The sequence below is a fragment of the Phalaenopsis equestris genome, unplaced genomic scaffold (assembly GCF_001263595.1).
Source record: "Phalaenopsis equestris unplaced genomic scaffold, ASM126359v1 Scaffold000428, whole genome shotgun sequence".
NCBI lineage: Eukaryota > Viridiplantae > Streptophyta > Magnoliopsida > Asparagales > Orchidaceae > Phalaenopsis > Phalaenopsis equestris.
Genome location: NW_018164869.1, coordinates 1,577,297 through 1,598,049, shown reverse-complemented (window position 1 = coordinate 1,598,049; position 20,753 = coordinate 1,577,297). Strand labels below are relative to the sequence as shown.

General features: G+C 36.4%; 1 protein-coding gene across 1 annotated transcript in view; it reads right to left on the bottom strand.

Moving 5' to 3' along the window:
• Positions 1-20,753, bottom strand: part of LOC110027521 (starch synthase 3, chloroplastic/amyloplastic) — a 115,136-nt gene that overhangs the window by 5,510 nt on the left and 88,873 nt on the right. The window contains 3 exon segments of the mRNA XM_020728991.1: positions 12,444-12,555; positions 12,646-12,777; positions 13,095-13,277. Of these exon segments, the coding sequence (XP_020584650.1) occupies positions 12,444-12,555; positions 12,646-12,777; positions 13,095-13,277 (427 nt within the window).

The following is a 20,753-nucleotide window of genomic DNA, read 5'->3' as shown; positions in this document are numbered from 1 at the left end:
CCCGGTGAGCGGGGTTGGAGTTTGAGCACTTAGATCCATATTAATTACATTGTCCCCCAAAACACCTAAGCAATTTTTACCACTTGCGAGTAGCCATCCATATCAGTCTTAACCATCAAGAGTACACTATTGAAATGAGAAGGGACTTTGTGTCAAATATACTCTATAAGTAGGGATGTCAAAAATTGACCCGAGACCTCAACATGAATCGAAATCGACTTGGAGTACGACTCTTCTCCAACCTGCAGACCATGTTTTATCTCCTTGGAACTTTATAACTCTATGATTGTACCATATATGATTCCTCTTCTACGTCACTATGCAAGAAGACTGACTTTACATTCATCTATTTCAGATATAGTTCTTCCTTTGCAGTCAAGCTAAGAATAACTCTGATAGTTGTCATCTTCACTACAGGAAAAAATATCTCAATATAATCCACTTCTTCCTTGTGCAAACCCCTTCACAAAAAGATTTGTCTCATAACGTTTCCTATCATCTGACTTTTTATTTTCAGTCTGTAGACAAAGTTATTGTGCAGTGCTTTTTTGTCATTTAGTAATTCTACCAAATTCTAAATTTGATTTAACCTCAATGACCGCATCCCGTCATTCATGGCAAACTCCCTACTCATGGGCATTGTCTTTCCACGTGCTCCATCTGGAGTCATTTTTCCGGTCGGTGGATCGCTCATCACAAGCCTCGAGTTTCCAAACACTATTTTTTAACCTGGAAATGACCATCCCACGATGTAGCTACGCCGCTTCAGGGCGCTGGGATTCTAACCGATCTGTTCACAAAGCATTGCTAGGCTTCTCTCATGGCATCGGGGCACCAATTGAGGAGCTAAAGCACCCCTATGGGCACATAAGGCATCCATATGGTGTTTTTATTGTTGTTAACTAAAACTAACATGCTTCTGATGTCTCTCCACTTTCAATGCCAAGGTTATATGTCAACTAAAAACCAATAAGGCTATAGCTGAACCACATTGTCGATGGTGGGCTTTAGGCCTCCCAAGTACCTGGCTATTGTGTGCTTCTCTGGTTCTATCAGCTCACATTTCAGCTTAGGCTACATAAATTTCGTTATGTCTTTCACTGATAGTTCCCTCTATTGTAGGTGTTAGAGCCTCAAGAAAAGATCCTGATGGTAGTGTGAGGGTAAGTAGTGTCATTGCAAATCCCTCTTTGACTTCTCCCAGGAAGTACTATTGATTCATTCCTCTATTTTTCTCTCCATTCAGAAAAACCCACTACAACGATGTGCTCTTCTTCAATTTGATAGTAATAAACTTCACTTTACTGTCATCTGACATCTTCTTGTATTCAAAAACTTGCTCGACTACCTACAACCACTCTAAGCCATCCAAATTCATTATCCCCTCGAAATCCGAATGTCCACTTTCACTCCGAGTCTCTGCTTCCTCCAATAAGTATTTCATCTTTTGGCCTCCTCTAATATTGAATCCCAAAGTGACATTGACTGCCTTCTTCTCCACTGGAATCATCCTTATGGAAGAGATTTAGGTGTTCCTCTCTCTCTCCACGTCGGAGCTCGCTACAATGTTCGACAGTGACCTCTCCCTGGGTCTTTCTTATCATTTTCATCAAGTCGTTGTAGCACTTGATAGAGTTGTGTTGTATCTCATCCATGTTAAACTCTTGATCGACGTCTGAAAATTGTCTTCTTGGTGGAATGATTAGGTTTAGGTGTGAGTATTAGGGATAAATTGCATGGATGTGATGTCAGGTGGGAAGGAAAAATTTTGGGTTAAGTAGTGTGGTGGTTTAGGTATCCCTAGAAAAGGATTACGATTAAGTTAACTCTGATACCAAATTATATTGGAATTAGCCAAAAGCCCACGAAAAATACAAATGTTTTACTGAAATCAAACATAGATTCAACCAACACACATAAAAGGACAACGCAAACTCAAACTACGACTTAGATCAAGAGCAGCAGTGCTGTGGTTTAAGGGGGAGTAATGGATATGGTGGGCTGGATGGTGAAGGACAACAAGCGGGTGGTTGGTTAGATGGAGGAATGGAGGAGGTTGGCAACTGGGTTACAATAGAGAACAAAGTAAAGGGCATTCGATAGTGCTATAGAGGAAAGGACGAAGGAGGTAGGGTTGGCTAGCGGAGAGGGAGTGTTACGACCCAACCTGGGGCTTGGAATTAACCAAGACAAGAACAGACAGTCAGACAGTGTGAATTAAAATTTTGATGTCAAATTTCTATAACTAGTAATTAATAAAATGAAAGAGCTACTGATTAACTTAAATTAAAGCAGTAAAATTAAACTTATATCATTATTGGTTGTCCGCGTCTTCTGCAAATATTTTCCCTTCTTTCACTCATCTTTTAATCAACTAATTAAACCTGAAAAATTAGTTTAAAACAATGGTGAGCTAAATGAACCAGCGAATACTCATACTCATAAACCACACTTATACAAGAGAAAAGTAATCAATATGCATGCTAGTTAAATTTTTTAATAATAAATATAAATATTTGATGCTATTCAAAGTGTCTTGCTCTATCAATAACATATCAATATTATTTTATATCAAAACAATCGTCTAAAAAATATCGTCAATATCCATTTCCATATATGAGCACGAGTATCTTAGTGCTCCTCCACTAGTATCATCAAAAGGTGGCACCAACATAGTCAAGCATACATATAACATCACTATGTAAATTTTATCATTCACAATTTCATATCACTCAACATTTAATACTACAATGCATCATTTATTTTATAACATGAGACTATTATGCATTCACGTCAAAATAACTGATAAAATTTAATAATATAAAAATCAATGGCATTAATCACACATGAATAACAATCTATACAACTGGTTAAGAAGAGATACTAAAATAATATTGTAATTTCAGAGTAGAAGTACCACCCCGATAACTCTTAATTTGATAAGATTTGCCCTAGCATTGAGTCCTCTAAAAATTAAAAGCCTAAAATAAGCATGGTATAAAATCTAATTAATTTATTATTTTAATAAACTATTAGCTTTTCATTATTTAAGTATTAAATTTACTTTATATATCTTATTATTATTATTATTATTTTTATTATTATTAATCCACTTAAATAAACTCTCGTCTCTTCCTCAACACCAAGGCAACTTCTTGTGGAAGAACAAGAAACCACATGATTGCTCCTCTTTTGCACGAGTTCTCGACCCGACACCTTCTTCCTCCCCTCTGCTCGTTACCGAAGCAACCTCCTCCTCAGCTCGACAGAGATGCCTCCTCAGCCCTAATTCTCACGTCGTCCTCCTTCGCTCGACACTGACGCTACGCTCAGCATCTCCCGACCGCTTGACTCTCAGATAAGTTCCTACATCCCTCACGACAAATTTATAGGCGAACCTTATCACTTCTTCTCTCTCCTCTTCAACTTCCCAAGCTTCTCGATTCCTTTTCTTCGGCTCTGTGTTTGTCTGAATCTTCGCTTCATCTTTTCTTCTAATCAATTTTTCGATTATTCTCCCTCGGGACTTTATAATCTTCACCACCTATAAAAATTATTCTCAAAATTTATAAATATACCTCAAGTCACGTCTCAAAAAATAGGTCAACAGTAGTTATCCATGAAACTATGGTTCATTTATTAATATGATAAGTAATCACTATAAAGATAAAGATTTGATATAAGACTACTCAGCTATTTTCAGATAACAATACTGAAACAAGAGACTATATTAGGAAAATACCCTTACATATAAGAAAATGTTAAAATCATCAGACCTCATCACCATCAACAACAATAGGTTCTCTAGACTCACTATGAGTATGGAATATACTCGAGGTTAAACATGTCCTGGTTGACCTTGGGTAGGTGCTGAAGCGATAGACTCTATCTTTTTCTGCCCACCTACAGTCTTCTGTGGAGGAGTTCCACTTGATTTCTAATCTTCAGTGCTTTTCTGATCAAGAGATGAATAATATTTTGCTATATGACCAGGATGAAGACACTAATAGCATGTGTTAAAGCCCATCAAACTGTGACACATACCTCGATAGTGCAATTAATTCTTTTTCATACTATATGACTGTCTTCTCTCCTTGTCTCAACTTGATAAACTTGTCCTGCAGCTGTCGTCAAGCGAATAGGGTGCGAACCACTCTCTAAAAAGGTCCATGAACTCCTCCCAACTTATCATCGTGTTGGGTATTTCTCCTAAACTATCCTAACGCTGCCCAAGCCACCACCTTTTAGCTTCTCCATCTAGCACAAACGTTGTTAACGTTACTTTTCTCTCATTCAGACATGTCATGCTATCAAATAACTTCTCTATCCTCATTAGTCAGTTTTCCGCTTTAATTGCGTCTTCAGTTCCTTTATACCCTGATTTTAAAATATCTTCAAATACCTATCTACAACAACTATATCAACTCCGATAGACTGCGATCTGAACTCCTGAATCAGCTAAGTCATCACTGTCATCATTTCGGTGAGAAATAAAAGGTTGTATTTCTTTGTTTCTATTAGATTATATTCTTCTATGATTTCAGATGTATCACTATGCCCGAATGTATAATAAGTATTATTTTAAGTTAATTTCAAGTTTGTTATAATTATTAAATTTTTTTTATAATTATCCTAACTGTTTTTTAATCAAGATTTCATTAATTAATTCAAAACTGTCTCTGATACCACTTCTGTCAAGACCCGGTTGAGGACTTGGAATTAACCAAGGCGAGAATGAATGGTCGGATGATTTGAATTAAAAGTTCGACGTCCAATTTCTATAATTAGTAGTTAACAAAATAAAAGAAGCATTAATTACATTAAATTAAAACATTAAAATTAAATTTACCTCATTACTAGTTCTCTATATCTTTTATAAATATTTTTTTCGCTTATCTTTTAATCAACTAATTAAACCTGAAAAATTAGTTTAAAATAACTGTGAGCTAAACGTGTCGGTGAATACTCATACTCATAAATCATAATAATAAAAGAGAAAAAAAAACAATATGCATGCTAGTTAAACTTTTTAATAAATCAATATAAATATTTGATGTTAGTCTTACCATATCAATAAAATATCAATATCATTTTATATCTATATAGTCATTACATGAACACCATAAAAAATTATGTCAATTAAGATACATTAATATCAATATTATTTTTCATATACGTACACGTATAACTTAGTGTTCCCCCATTAGTACCATCAAGAGATGACTCAGTCATAGTCAAACACACACATACAATTTCATGTTACTCGACATGCAATACTATAATTAATTAATTAACATGAGACTATTATGCATTCGCATCAAAATGACCATAAAAATTTAATAATAAAAAAATCAATTGCATTAATCATACATGAATAACAATATAGACAACTGGTTTAGAAGAATTATTAAAACAATACTATAATTTAAGAATAAGAGTCCTCACATCGATTACTCTTAATTTGATAATATTTACCCTGACGTCGACTCTTCAAAAAATTTAATGTCTAAAAAAAATGTATAAAATTTAATTAATTTATTATTTTAATAGAGGATTAGTTTTTCATTATTCAAAAAAATTGAATTTCTAAAATAAATGAGCTCTTGACGTGATGACTTCTTCCTCTTTTATGCTCGTCACCGAAGCAAACTCCTCAACTCGACAGAGATGCCGCCTCAGCCCTAACTCTCATATCGTCCTCCTCCGCTCGACATTGATACTACGATCGACGCCTTCCGTGTAGCTCGACCCTCGGGTAAGTTCCTAACTCCCTCATGACAAATTTATAGGCGAACCAACCAGTTCGATTTCCCGACCTTATCACTTCTTCTCTCCCCTCTTCAGGAAGCCGAGCTTCTCGATTCCTTTTCCTCAGCTTTTCGTTTGCCTGACTCTTCGCTTCATCTTCTCTCCTACTCAAATGTTTGATTCTTCTCTCTCGGGACGTTACAGGGAGACTAGTAGTGGGTAAAGAAGGGGACCGCTGCAGGGATGAAAGGAGTGCGATTTTAGGGTACAATAAGGAGAGTTGTCTGAGGATCCCTCCGCCGAAGAGAACATGCGACACCAATGGAGGGATGGTTGCAGGGAATGAAAAATCGAGAATAATTACCACCTCAAAATGAGATACAGCTGGAACATCTCTCCCCCGTAGATACAACCCTAGATGGAAAAACAAGAGATGCAGACGAATGTCCTGATAAAAACACACGTGAAAAACTAAAAACCTAAAACACAGAAGCAAATATATATGCCCTAGATAATTACGATTGGGCCCAATGTGAAAGCTGTATTGAGTAGGTGGAGCCCGGTCCACCTCCTGCTATAGCAATTCCTTTTTATGATAGATAATCAGAAATTAATTGCTAATTAATTTGATTCCCTTTATGAAACATCGCCTGGATTCCTCTCTATAAGTAGATCCCGCCAAAGCTAGGTTCCCGTTTTTCTCTGCTATAATTCCGTGAATTGAGGTTTTCTTAAATGGGCCTTTAAGCTTCTTTAAATAATGGATTAACATAAAAGCTAAAAACAATCCTCTCCATTAAACCTCTATGCGGCTACCAGAAGAAAAATTGCAATGATTAGCTTTTGGTGTTTGTTCCTTCCTTGATGTGTGCCCTACGGGAAATCGGGAAGTCATATGAGAAGGAGATTTGCAAGGCTGCTGCTCCCTCCGGCTGTGTGGTTGCTCTCGGATAGAGCGATACAGAGAGAACGTGAGGAGAGAGAGAGAGAATTTTTCCTTATAATTGTCTAGATGATCGACGGGTGTATATCTTGAAGCTAATAAAATCCTCTGAAGTTTCGTGGACATAAGCAATTTGCCGAACTACGTAAATCTGTGTTTCCACAGTGTTTTCTATTTTACAAATTTTTTCGATCCAATTTTTCACTTTATTACCGTCGTTTTTTCACAATAACTGGTATCAGAGCCGTGGTTTCAGATTTAAGGAAGAACGATGGGGAGAGACGAACTGATGACATCCGGGATCGAGAAGTTCAATGACATAGATTTTTCTTACTGGATAATGCAGATAGAGGACTACCTCTATAGGAAGAAACTTCATCTGCTGTTACTGGGAAAGAAGCCAGAAAAGATAGACGAGACGAAATGAAATTTATTGGATCGATAAATTTTGGGGGTTATTCGATTAACTCTGTCGATATCAGTTGCTCAGAATGTCATCAAGGAGAGGACTACTGCATATCTCATTGCGGCTTTATCAGATATGTATGAAAAATCATCGACAAATAACAAGGTGCACTTAATGAAAAAGTTATTCAACTTGAAGATGGCGGACGGTGTGTTTGTTGCTCTACACTGAATGATTTCAATACTAATGCAAATCAATCGTCAGCTTTTGAAATTGATTTTGATGATGAGATACGTGCAATGATGTTGTTGGCTTCATTGTCAAATAACAGAGAAGTCATGATGATGACAGTTAGCAGTTCTGCAGGTAAAATCAAATTGAAATATGATGATATTTGTGATTTGATTTTGGCTGAGGAGGTGTGCAGGAAAGATTCTGGAAAAACATTGGGTTCAAGTTCGACACTGAATGTTGATTCCAAAGGGAGATCACATGACAAAAACTCAAACAGAGAAAAATTAAAATCAAAGTTTGATTCTGGTCAGCAGGAAACCTACTGGAATTGTGGCAAGACTGGTCACATAAAAATGAACTGCAGGAATCCTAAGAAGAAGAAAAATGATGACACTAATGTTGTAACTGAAAAAATAGATGATCTGCTATTGCTGACAGTTCACAGTTTTGTTGATTACTGAATACTGGATATTGGATTCAGGGACTTCCTTCCATACATCTTCCCATAGAGAGTTGAAGCGAAACTATGTTGCAGGTGACTTTGGGAAGTACATCTGGCTAATGGAAAAACTCTGAACGTGGTGGGGATGAGAGACGTTGATATTGCACTCCCTAACAAGGGCAAATGGACTTTGCAAAAGATCAGATACATTTCTAAGTTGAAAAAAAACCTTATTTTTGTTAGACAGCTCAATGAGGGTGGTCATTCAGTAGTGTTCCCCGATAACACCTTGAAGGTTACCAAAAGAGCATTAAAACTGGTTTGGGGTAAGAAAACTGATACACTGTATATGACTATAGATTTACTCAACACTATTGCTACTACAGTTGTAGAGAACACGACAGATCTGCGACATTGCAAGATTGGTCACTTGAGGCAGAGCTATAAAGAAATCTTGTAAGATGAGAATTCGAGCAAATGAGAGCTGACCATGAAGGAGGTGAATTCCCTGCCAAGAATCGGACTCGGAAGCTGATAGAACTTTCACCAGGAAAAAAAACATTGCACAACAAGTGAGAGTACCAGGTGAAGACTGTGTTTGATGACAGTAAGAGGTACAAAACTAGACTTGTTGAAAAAAATTTTCAGCAGAGGCAAGATATTCCCCATGCATGACAGTTGTAAGCAGATACATGAGTAAACCAAGAAAGAGCGTGAATGTACAAAGTTATGTTAACGTTGATATGTCGATTAAGGGTGTTAGTCTTAAGAAGCTAAAGTTGTGCTCGACTTCAACTGGTCTTCTGGCATGAAAACTGGTTTTGAGTTGTAGAGGTGGAGTATATCACGTTTGAGGAAAAGGACGACACAACCAGTGGATGGTGCAATCGTATCCCAGTCTCCAAGTGGGAGATTTGTTGAGTAGGTGGAACACGGTCCACCTCCTGCTCTGGCAATTCCTCTTTATGGCAGATAATCGAAAATTAATTGCTAATTAATTTGATTCCCTTTGTGAAGCATTTCCTGGATTCCTTTCCATAAGTGGATCCCGCCAAAGCTAGGTTCTCGTTTTTCTCTCCTATAATTCCGTGAATTGAGGCTTCTTTAAATAATGGATTAACACAAAAGCTAAAAACAACCCTCTCCATTAAACCTCTCAGTGACTACAGGAAAAAAAATTGCAATGATTAGCTTTTGGTGTTTGTTCCTTCCTTGATGTGCGGCTTACGAGAAATCAGGAAGTCATATGAGAAGGAGATTTGTAAGGCTGTTCCTCCCTTCGGCTGTGTGGTTGCTCTAGGGTAGAGCGATAGAGAGAAAAAGTGAGAGAGAGAGAAAGTGAGAGAGAGAGAGGGAGAGAATTCTTTCTCGCAATCGTCGAAGTAATCGACGGGTGTAAATCCTAAAGCTAATAAAATCATCTGCAGCTCCGTAGACGTAGACAATTTGCCGAACCACATAAATGTGTGTTTCCACAATATTTTCTGTTTTGTGAATTTTCTCGATCCGATTTTTCGCTTTATTGTCGTCGTTTTTCACAACAACTGGTATCAAAGTCGTGGTTTTGGATCTAAGAAAGAACGATGGGCAGAGACGAACTAATGACATCAGGAATCGAGAAGTTCAATGACACAAATTTTGGTTACTGGAGAATGCAGGTAAATAACCACCTCTATGAGAAGAAACTTCATCTGTCGTTACTGGGAAAGAAGCCGAAAAAGATGGACGAGGCGGAATGAAATTTGTTGGATAGACAAGTTCTGAGGGTTATTCGATTAACCCTGTCAAGATCAGTTGCCCACAACGTCATCAAAAAGAGGACTACTTCATATCTCATGGCGGTTTTATCAGGTTTGTATGAAAAGCCATCGACGAATAACAAAGTGCATTTGATGAAAAAGTTATTCAACTTAAAGGTGACGGACGGTATGTCTGTTGTTCTATACCTGAATGATTTCAATACTATCACAAATCAATTGTCGTCTGTTGAAATCAATTTTGATGATGAGATACGCACACTGATATTGTTGGCTTCATTGTCAAATAACTGAGAAACCATGAGGATGACAGTAAACAGTTCTGCAGATAAAGCTAAACTGAAATATGATGATATTAGTGATTTGATTTTGACTGAGGAGGAGGAAAGAATCTGGCAAGACCTCGGTTCAAGTTTGACACTGAATGTTGATTCCATAAGAAGATCACAGAACAAAAACTCAAATAGAGGAAGATCAAAATTAAAGTCTGGTTAGCAGGAAACCTGTTGGAATTGTGACAAGGCTGACCAAATAAAAAGGAAATGCAGGAATCCTAAGAAGAAGGAGAATGATGACGCTAATGTTGTAACTGAAGAAATACAGGATGTGATATTGCTGACAGTTCACAGTTCTGCTGATGACTAGATACTGGATTCAGGAGCTTCATTCTATACATCTTCCCACAGAGAGTTGATGCGAAGTGACTTTGGGAAGATACATCTGACTGATTGAAAAGCTCTGAACGTGGTAGGTATGAGAGACGTTGATATTGCACTCCCTAGCAAGAGCAAATGAACTTTGTAAAAGGTCAGACACATTCCTAAGTTGAAGAAAAACATCATTTCTGTTGGACAACTCAATGAGAGTGGTCATTCAGTAGTGTTCTCAGATAGCACCTGGAAGATTATCAAAGGAGCATTAGTACTGACTCGGGATAAAAAAACTGACACACTATATATGACTACAAGTTTACTCAATACTGTTGCTACTACAGTTGCAGAGAGCACGACAGATCTGCGGCATTGCAGGCTTGGTCACTTGAGGCAGAGCTAAAAAAAATCCTGCAAGATGAGAATTTGAGTAAGTGAGAGCTGACCATGAAGGAGGTGTATTCCCTGTCAGGGAATCAAACTTGAGAGCTGACTGAACTTCCATCAGGGAAGAATATATCGCACAACAAGTGGGTATACCCGGTGAAGACTGCGTTTGATGACTGTAAGAGGTACATGACTAGACTTGTTGAAAAAGGCTTTCAACAGAGTCAAGATATTCCCCATGCAGTAGGAGTTGTAAGAAGATACATAAGTAACCTAGGAAAGAGCTTAGAGGTACAATGTTATGTTAACGTTGATATGTCGACTAAGGTTGTTACTCTTAATAAGAAGAAGTTGTGCTCGACTTCAGCTGGCTTTCTGGCATGAAGACTGAGGCTTTGAGTTGCAGAGATGAAGAATATCACATTTGAGGAAAAGGACGACGCAACCAGTGGATGATGCAGCCAATGTCCCAGTCTCCAAGTGGGAGATTTGTTGAGTAGGTAGAGCCCGATCCACCTATTGCTATAGAAATTCCTCTATGGCAGATAATCGGAAATTAATCGCTAATTAATTTGATTCCCTTTGTGAAGCATTGCCTGGATTCCTCTCCATAAGTGGATCCCGCCAAAGCTAGGTTCTCATTTTTCTCACCTATAATTTTGTGAATTGAGGCTTTCTTAAATGGGCATTTAAGCTTCTTTAAATAATGGATTAACACAAAAGCTAAAACAACCCTCCATTAAACCTCTTTACGGCTACAGGAAGAAAAATTGCAATGATTAGCTTTTGGTGTTTATTCCTTCCTTGATGTGTGGCTTACGGTAAATCAGGAAGTCATATGAGAAGGAGATTTGCAAGGCTGTTGTTCCCTTCGGCTGTGTGGTTGCTCTCGAGTAGAGCGATAGAGAGAGGTGAGGAGAGAGAGTGAGAGAGGGAGAGAATTTTTTTTTGTAATCTTCGAGGTGATGGACGGGTGTAATTCCTGAAGCTAATAAAATCCTCTACAGCTCCGTGGACGTAGGCAATTTGCCGAACCACGTAAATATGTGTTTCCGCAGTGTTTTCTGTTTTGCGAATTTTCTCGATCCAGTTTTTAGCTTTATTGCCGTCGTTATTCACACCAAGGTGCTGAACCTATAAGGAGCCAATCGGCTCTCCACTTGCTTGGACCAGTCGGTCTAGGCGTGGGTGGGGTCTTTATTGCCCCTTCTCACACCTGAGTCACTCTCCACATATAAATGGCATCACAACAAAGTTCAAATATATTCAACTCCCTGGGCTTATTATACGTCAAAACTTATACCAAAAATAAGGGAAGGGAAAGATTACATTACATTAAGAATTGCATGGTGAAAGCTACACTTAAAGTGATAATTTCAAAGATTTAGATGTTCTGCACGAAACATTCAAAACTGAGTTGGCATATTTCAAAACATAATATTTTTTCATGCATGCAATCATCCATATTTCAGTGGAACCCCAAGGAGGTTACCTAAAAGTGCCCAAGTAAAAATTCAGCAAAGCAGAAAAATGAACATATAGGGCTAGATCATTCATCCTCATTGTTTGTTCTCTGCACGTGTCAAATCATACGCATTTCTGCAAGTGCTTGAAAGTTTCTAGAGGATCTCTAGGAAAAGTTATGCGACCAAAATAAAAAGTAGGAGCATTTACATTCATAGCACACAACTCTTATGTATTTACATCTCACACCTAAACTTTCATTTTTACTCACATTGAAAATAAGCACTATTGCACTTTTTAAACGTGACCAAACTACTATGTACGTAAATATGAAAATCTAGGTATGAGAAAGGTAAATACAGAAGCATTGTGTGCTAGGTATATAAATTTCCCAAAAATTCATGGCGCTCACCTCCTGTCTTTCGAACAACTGGAATAGAACCATATCTCATTGCAATAAGTTGAGTTAAGCCGCAAGGTTCAAATATCGATGGGACAAGAATAAAGTCTGCAGCTGCATAGATCTAAAAAACACAAGATCATAGCAGAAACAAGACGCTAAAATGTTTAATAAGAAAGAAAAAAAATGTTCAAGTCAGCAAGCGAAACCTCACCAAGTGCGAAAGCGGTTCATCATATGTCAAGCAAAGCCGCACATTACCAGAGTGTGAAGAATGCAATTGGTTCGCCAGGTTAACAAAATCTTGTTGTATGCGAGGGTCTGGAGCGGATCCCAGCAAAACAATCTAGGCAACAAAGTTTGGGAGATTATTAAAAGGGGCATCTGCATACATACCACCCAATTCCTACATATTACGTATCTAACAACTAAACTTTACTTTTTATCTTTTATAGCAGCCAAATCTTTCATATCACATCAAAAGTACAACTATTTTAACTTGAAAAGTGAAATGCACATTTTCATATCTAGGTAAGGTGGTATATATGGAAAAACTAAAGTTTAGGTGTTAGACATGTAAATGCATAATGCTTTATGGGAAATCATGACCATGTTAAGAAAATAGTTAACATTACCAAAAAAAAAAAAAAATCAAATAAAAACCTGCCCATTGCTTTCCAGTGTTCGCCAAATAGCATGTTTGATGAGGTGAATTCCTTTCTGGACAGTTAAACGAGTGATTATTCCTACCAATGGATGATTAGAGTTCTTCAAGCCAAGTCTTTGCTGTAATGCCTCTTTTGCCGCTTTCCTACCCACAATAACATTTTCAGAAGTGTAAGACACCTGCAATGACATTAAAGGACAAATACGCAATGACCTATTATTCAGAAAATTACTGAATGCAAAATATAATTAATAAATGCTGAATTCCAATCTGGCTTATGCAAAATATAGCAAGTAGCATGTTCTCCAGTACAATGTACGAGAAAAAAACATATGCCTCTTTAACCAATCCATGTAGAAGGGAAGTGAGAAAAGTGGTGAACTTTATGAATGGCTGCCCTTGGACCTTCTTTTTCTTCCTCTTTTTTTTCTTTGGGTAAGAATTCTTTTAAGATAATTATTCTGGTCAAGAAATAGGATGTGATCATGACAGAATGTATAAATAGTTGCCTGTGGCCTGTTTAATATTGTCAAATTATTAACTAAAACAATATTAATTTTTATGTAAAAGTAAATATTCTACTAAAAAAGTTATTTTAATGTTAAATATAAGTGAAGTGTAAAGTTTAGGTTGTTTGCCCCAAACGTGAGACTAACAACAAAAAAGTCCGATAGATTTTGGTTTTTTTTTGGAAAAGAATAGAGGTGTCTTCAGAAGTCTACCAATAAAGGAACTGATGTTGTGTTTACGTTTGGTACAAGAAAAATTTTTATGAAATAAACTGCAGCAACAAAAAAAAAAAATAGCAACAAGCCTTTATCCCACTTAAGTGGAGTCGGCTACATGAATTCTTTTTTCTCCATTGTCCTATCGAGCATCATATTTTCACTTAATTCAAATAAATTAAGATCATTTTTTATAAAACATGCCCCGATCTTTTTAGGTCTAACAACCTTTCTTAACCTAAAACATCTACTCTCCTAATATACTCCTAATATAATCATCAGATAGTCAACATTTAATGTGACCAAACCATCTAAAAGGATCCCGTCTAATTTTGTTTTCCATTGGAGCTACACCAACCTTTTCACGGATATATTCGTTTGCCATTTTGTCTCTAAGTATAAAGCCACTCATCGACCTAAGCATTCTCATCTCAGCAACACTTAGTTTTATGCTTCACTTTTATAGCGCAACACTCTGTGCCATAAAGCATTGCAGGTCTCGCTGCCATCTTATAAAATTTTCCTTCAAGTCTAAGTGATACTTTTCTATCACACAATAGACCCAATGCATTTCTCCACTTCAACCCCCCGACATGATTTCTACATCCCATCTATATCACCATCATTTTGAACAGGACCAGAGATATTTAATCACTCATTGTTACAACTCTGCCACAAGATCTACTACTATTAAAATTACATATTAAGTATTCACTATTAGAACTACTCAAATAAAGGTCTTTAGCTCTAAAGTAGGCAGCCACAATTCAAGTTTTTCCTAAATTCTATCTCTAGACTTATCCACAAGAAGGATATCACCAACAAAAAACATACACCAAGGAACATCCTCCTATAAATGTCTGCTAAGAGCATCCATAACTAAAGCAAACAGATATGGGCTTAAAGTTGATCCCTCTGATGTAATCCAACTAAAAATAAGAAAATACGAGGTCAATCCTCGTTATGTTCAAACACAAGTAACATCTTTAGTATATATATCTTTAATGACTTAGAATATAAGTTATATAAACACCTTTCTTTCCAAGAAATCTTCAAAGAACTCTTGGAACCGTATCATAAGCTCTTTCTAAATCAATAAAAATCATATGTAGATCCTCCTTAATATTTATGTACTTCTCCATTAAACCTCTCAATAAATGAATAAGTTCCATAGAAGACTTGTCCAACATAAATCTAAACTGATTATGAGAAATTTTTGTATCACGTCTTAACCTATGTTCAATTACTCTCTCCCATAATTTTAATGTATTACACATTAATTAATTCCTCTATAATTTGCACACTCTTGTGGATCCCCTTTATCCTTAAAAATGAAGACCAAAATACTCTTACTTCAATCCTCATACATTTTTTTAGTTTTTAAAATAATATTAAAAAGTTTAGTAAGTTAAGAAAGTCTCAAATCTCTTAAATATTTCCACACTTTTATTGGGATACCATAAGGTCCTATTGATTTTTCACTTCTATTTTTCTTTAAAGCCTCATTAACTTCTTTTTTATTGATACGACAGAAATAATAAAAAAAAATATTGTTATTAACAATATTAAGATAACTAAAGTCAATCGTATTTTCAAATATTTAATTAAAAAGTTTATCAAACTATCTCACCTACATATGTTGAATATCTTTATCTATGAAAAATAATATTTGATTTTCATCTTTAATACACTTTACTCTAATTAAATATTTACTTTTATTTTCTCTTTGTTTGAATAGTTTATACGTATATCTTTTACCCTTTTTAGTATCTAATATATTATAATGATTAATAAAATAAAATTTTTAGCATCAGAAATAGCTCTATTGACTCTTTACATGCCACCTTATATTTTTCCCAATAATCTAAGTTTTTACATTTAAAGTAATTTTTATAACTATATATATATATGTATATATATACATATATATATTCACATTATTATTTCACTACCAACTATTTTTCTCACACATTAATAGTTTTAGATTTTAAGATAGAGAATTAGAAGATAAAAAATACAATAAAATATTATCATAAAATTAGATGAGGAAACTTAAAAGGCAAAGAAATGTAATTTTTAACAAACTTTAAGATTTTAAGATTTGAAATATTCATGAAGAAACAACTTCTATGTGGGAAAAAGTAGCAAACAATATTAAACAAGTGACAAAAAATTTACCTGAAGGATCAAAAACAAAAGATTTTATAAATAAAAATAGTTGGTGGTAGAATAATAATGTGCAAGAAAAGATAAAATATTAGAAAAATTTTCTCATCAAGATAGTTAAATGAGATTTTCATCTGCAATAAGGCTAAGAATAAAAAAAGAGAATGTGTTATGCCGACACCTAGTCTAAGCGTAATTTTGTCTTTTATATGCCTAAGGGCAATTTAGTCTTTTATTAATATTATTATTGTTGAGTATAAATAAGCTTATTATGTTTAGAGTTAGTTTTATGCATGAAATTGGGTTGCGAGTCTTAGGTTTATGGTTTATGAGAGCTTTCCTACCTCTCGAATTGTAAGAATTTGGAGAGATCGCCTACCTCTCAAATTGTAGGTGATTGTCTTTTTTGTTCTTGTTGAGTTGTTTGAATTATTGAAGAAAATATTATTTTGCTTTAATTTATGTGGAAAAGAATGTTGATTTTGATGTCAAGTCGTATCAAATTAGTATCGAAGCAGAAATTTAGGTAATCGAAGCCAACAAGATCGTTGCGCACCAATGCACAGGGCTGCGTCCAGAGCCTTCATCATCCCAACTGGATTGCGACTTTCAGTGCCAAAGCAGTCGCAAACTAGGAAGCAACAACCGGATCACAATGTGCAGGAGGAGATACAGACGTGATTTGAACATGGTGAAGAAGGATCGCGACATACCCCATGACTTCAACTCGCCAGACTTCAACTCGCGAGAGAGTCACGATTTGAGTTAACTGAGAAAAATCATAACGAACAAAGACCCAAAACTCCATCATTTCGCCTCTCCCGCTCCGTTGCGTACAATTGCGATCATAGCTAGTTGGGAAGGCTCTAATAGGATCACATCATACCGAATGACTACAATGACCGAACCCCGTCGATAAAATACGATTTAATCTTACGGTCACGCACAATGAGAGATCGCGCGTGACGCATATCCTGAGAAGGGCATGGGGGATCACGACGAACAGAGACTCGAAGCTCCGATCTTCTAAGTCAAGGGGAACATGGCAAATAGAGACCTGAAGCTCCCATCATTAGAGATCCGATCGATCAATGCGATACATTCATGGAAAGAGCCAACTAGGTAGTATATGACAGATTGCAGGGTACAGTGCCCTGATTAAGCGTTATATTCGCGATTCACATAGCTAGTATTCAACTAGCCGGGAAGCCTAAGATAGGATCACGACTACAGTATCCATCTTGGTGTAATTGAATCTCGCGTATAGTCACGGTAGGTGCTACCTAAGAGGCGATGATGGGATTGACGTGATTGGGGGACACTGATTTGTCGTACAATTGTGATAAGAGATGGCTAAGAAGTGATAACGGAATTTCAAGGTATACAAATTTTTTGCCTATGAGATCAAAATTTTTTTGGAATAGATGGCAGAAAAGAAAGTAGATGCTTTGAAGAAGAAATTGAAGGAAAAGATGAGTCAATAAAATATAGGATAGAGAAAATGTTCTCCTCCATAGAAGGAAGGTTTTTATCTAAAGAAAATCGATTTGAGGGCGGATTCGAGAACTTGAAAGAGATGCTAAGGAAGCTTGTTGAGATGCAATCCAAGACTTAGCTGACAATTCAGTTTGAAAACTCTAACCAAGGGTTGATTGGAGATTTATAGTGACGTCAACTTCTCATGCAAGCACCCGCATCTGAATCTCTCTTAGTAGGTTCTCCCTCACACTATGATTTCTCGATTCCTTCTTCCACGAGATGCAAAAGCAGTCGACTTGCTTTCCACGGTATGTAAGCCGTGTGGTGCTTCTTCCTCTCTTTCCTTCTCTCTCTGTTTCGATTTGTTCACTTTCTGTCTCACTCTCTCGTTTGGTTTCAATGAAAACGAGAGTCTAAGTGCTCGTTTAATTTTCCCCTAACGATGTTTAACCTCCAAACGATGCTTCTAATTGTAAAATATTATTATTATTTTTTTTTAGTCATTATAATGTATACAAAATATATTGAACTGAATGAAATACATGTATGAATTATGAACTACATAGACTGAATGTATGAACATGATTGTCTATAATAAAGTTCACCCTTTATGTTACTAGCGGGGAAACGCTAAAACAAATGTATATAAATTGAAAAAAAATATTGATATTGATGTGTTTTAATTAACAGAATTTTAAGTGGTGCTCCTCTGACGATTATATATAGATTAAAAATACACTGATATATAAATGATATAGTAAGAAATAGTGAATATTTAAAATCACTTTAAATTATCTTATTTAGATAGTAAGTACAAACCTTCAAATATTCTTAAATTGATTTTACATAAAGTTTTACTGTCATGCCTATTTTTTTTGGTGTTAATATAATTTATGAGAATAAGTATTCAATAGTTTTTTAGTTAAATATTGTTTTAACTTAACATTACAGAGTTAATCATTTTATAAGAAATTGAACAATAGAAAGTAAAATGTTTATAGAAGACGCAAACAACTTGAATTTTGAAAATTTTATAACTGCTTTAATATAATTTTCTTTTCTGTAGTGGCTCATTCATTTGTTAGATGTTAGTTATAAAAAATGAATATAAACAAATTTAATTTCCACAATTTGACTGTCTGTACCTGCCTTAGTTAATTTCAAGCACTGAGTCAGGTTGTGACAAAGTAACTAAAGAGTGATCCCACTATTGAAAGTAGGCGTCAAACCTAAGAGGAGCCAATTGACTCTCCCCTTGCCTGAACCGGTCGATCCAAGCATAAGTAACATGAGCGTTCCCACTCGTGCCTCTCTTCACGCCCGCGTCAGTGCGGGAGATACTCTTGTGTTAGTCTTCCGGAATTGGGGGAGCTTCGACCCCATCTATCGAAGCTTTTGGCTCATGTTAGTATAGTGTCATATCAATCATGTTGAAGGTGATGGAGCTGATGTAATTTCCAGATAAGTCAATCTTATAGGTATTGTCCTTCCAAAGCGCATTCTGATAGAATAATTAGTCATTCTTTCTATGGCACAACCTGAGTTGAAGATGTATATAGATGTAGATTCTCATAAATGAAACTCTTGAGTCATTAAATTCGTAATTTTTCTCCCCACTCGCATTTTGATTGAATGTTTCTGCTAAGCAAGTAGTTAAAATGAATCCAATCTGGAACGATGTCAATCTGGACCACACTAAAGTATAATTACTCAGAAGAGGCCTCATAAAGCAACACTTGACCCATTAAATCCGTAAGTTATTTCTCCCACTCGTATTAAGCTGAATATATCTAATAAACAAGTATTTCAAGAGAAATCAACTCCGAAACGAAATTTATGGTAGGTTGGACCACACTAAAGTACAATCACTCGGAAGAGGCCTCATAAAGCTCTCCATCTATTAAATCCGTAATTTATTTCCTCCACTCGTATTTAGTTGAATATATCTAATAAAAAAGTATGTAAGGAGTAATCAACTCCAAAACGAAATTTATGGCAGGTTGAACCACACTGAAATATAATTACACAGGAGAGGACTCTTCTTCTTCTTTGAAAAGATCTAGATCTCATTGTAGGATGTTCTTTCCATCAAAAATCCTAAGGTGATTTCCAATGCTATGGTTCATCGATCATGTCCGATCATCTGTCGGTGGATACATTATCGAACTAATTCATTATCCAAATAGCTCCATTTAGTCTTCCGAAAATAACGCAAAAGAGTCATCTCTAACATGCAATAAGGGCAAATTAGAAAGTAGGCAATACATCTAAAAAGCCTAATTTCATTTAAAGGGGTTGTCAGGTGTTCTGTGTCAGTTCTTCGGACTTAGGACCGCTAGGACCACCAATGTTATTATTGTTGGGGTGATTTGTTTTTCTCCCTCATCAGTTGCAATATGATAATTCTCTTTTATGTCCTCACCTTCTTCAGTGTCTTCCATGTCATTGCTCATTTCTTCAATTGCTCATTGATCAGTGAAAGAGATCATTCACCTGGTTGGGTAATCTGATTCAATATGCCCAAATCCGTGGTACTTGAAACACTTCCTGACAGGGACGAATCCTATTCTCCGCTCTGAACTAGTGTCTCCTCAGGGGTCGGGTTGAATATTTTACAAGGTATACTTTTATTGTTTGATCAAATAGGTACCGACACTGCATCTCTTGTTTCATCTTAGGCCAAGTAGTAATTTTACTATTCCAATCTCGCTGTCAAAGAATCTTCAAGCTCTCTAGCCAACAACATTGTTGACCTCGCTTTCGGTCGAGGTGTAGTTTTCCCCTCCTTAGTAGCGTAGGATCTAGCCGTAGGACCTTTCTGTCGACTACTCCTAGAAAACTAGTGAAGGAGCCCTCCCCGTTAACAATTCTAGACTTTTCTTTGCTCGACTTAACGTTCCATGTAGTAGTCTTGACCGCTATTGCTTAGCAGGTAAGACTACTCCGAAGGAACACAGGGAGCATTCTTATAGGACTGTCGGCCTTAGGATTGACTCTACTCGTTGATTTGGCGCCGCTGCGCTCTTCGCCGTCCTGTTCAATCAAATTCGAGTCATCGAATTCGAGCCGAAATCTTGATAGGATTTGGACTGCGATGCGTTTTTAACCCGATCGACGATGAAGTTGCCCGGACGACTCCGAATGACAAAACAGACTGCGCCGACGCGTCCGGAACGTCGATTTTGCTTAGGAGAGACGTTTGTTTCGTCGCGAGGGCATTTCTGGAGAAGGAGATGCGTTTAAGTATTATTTATAATAATAAATAATAATCTATTATTATAAATA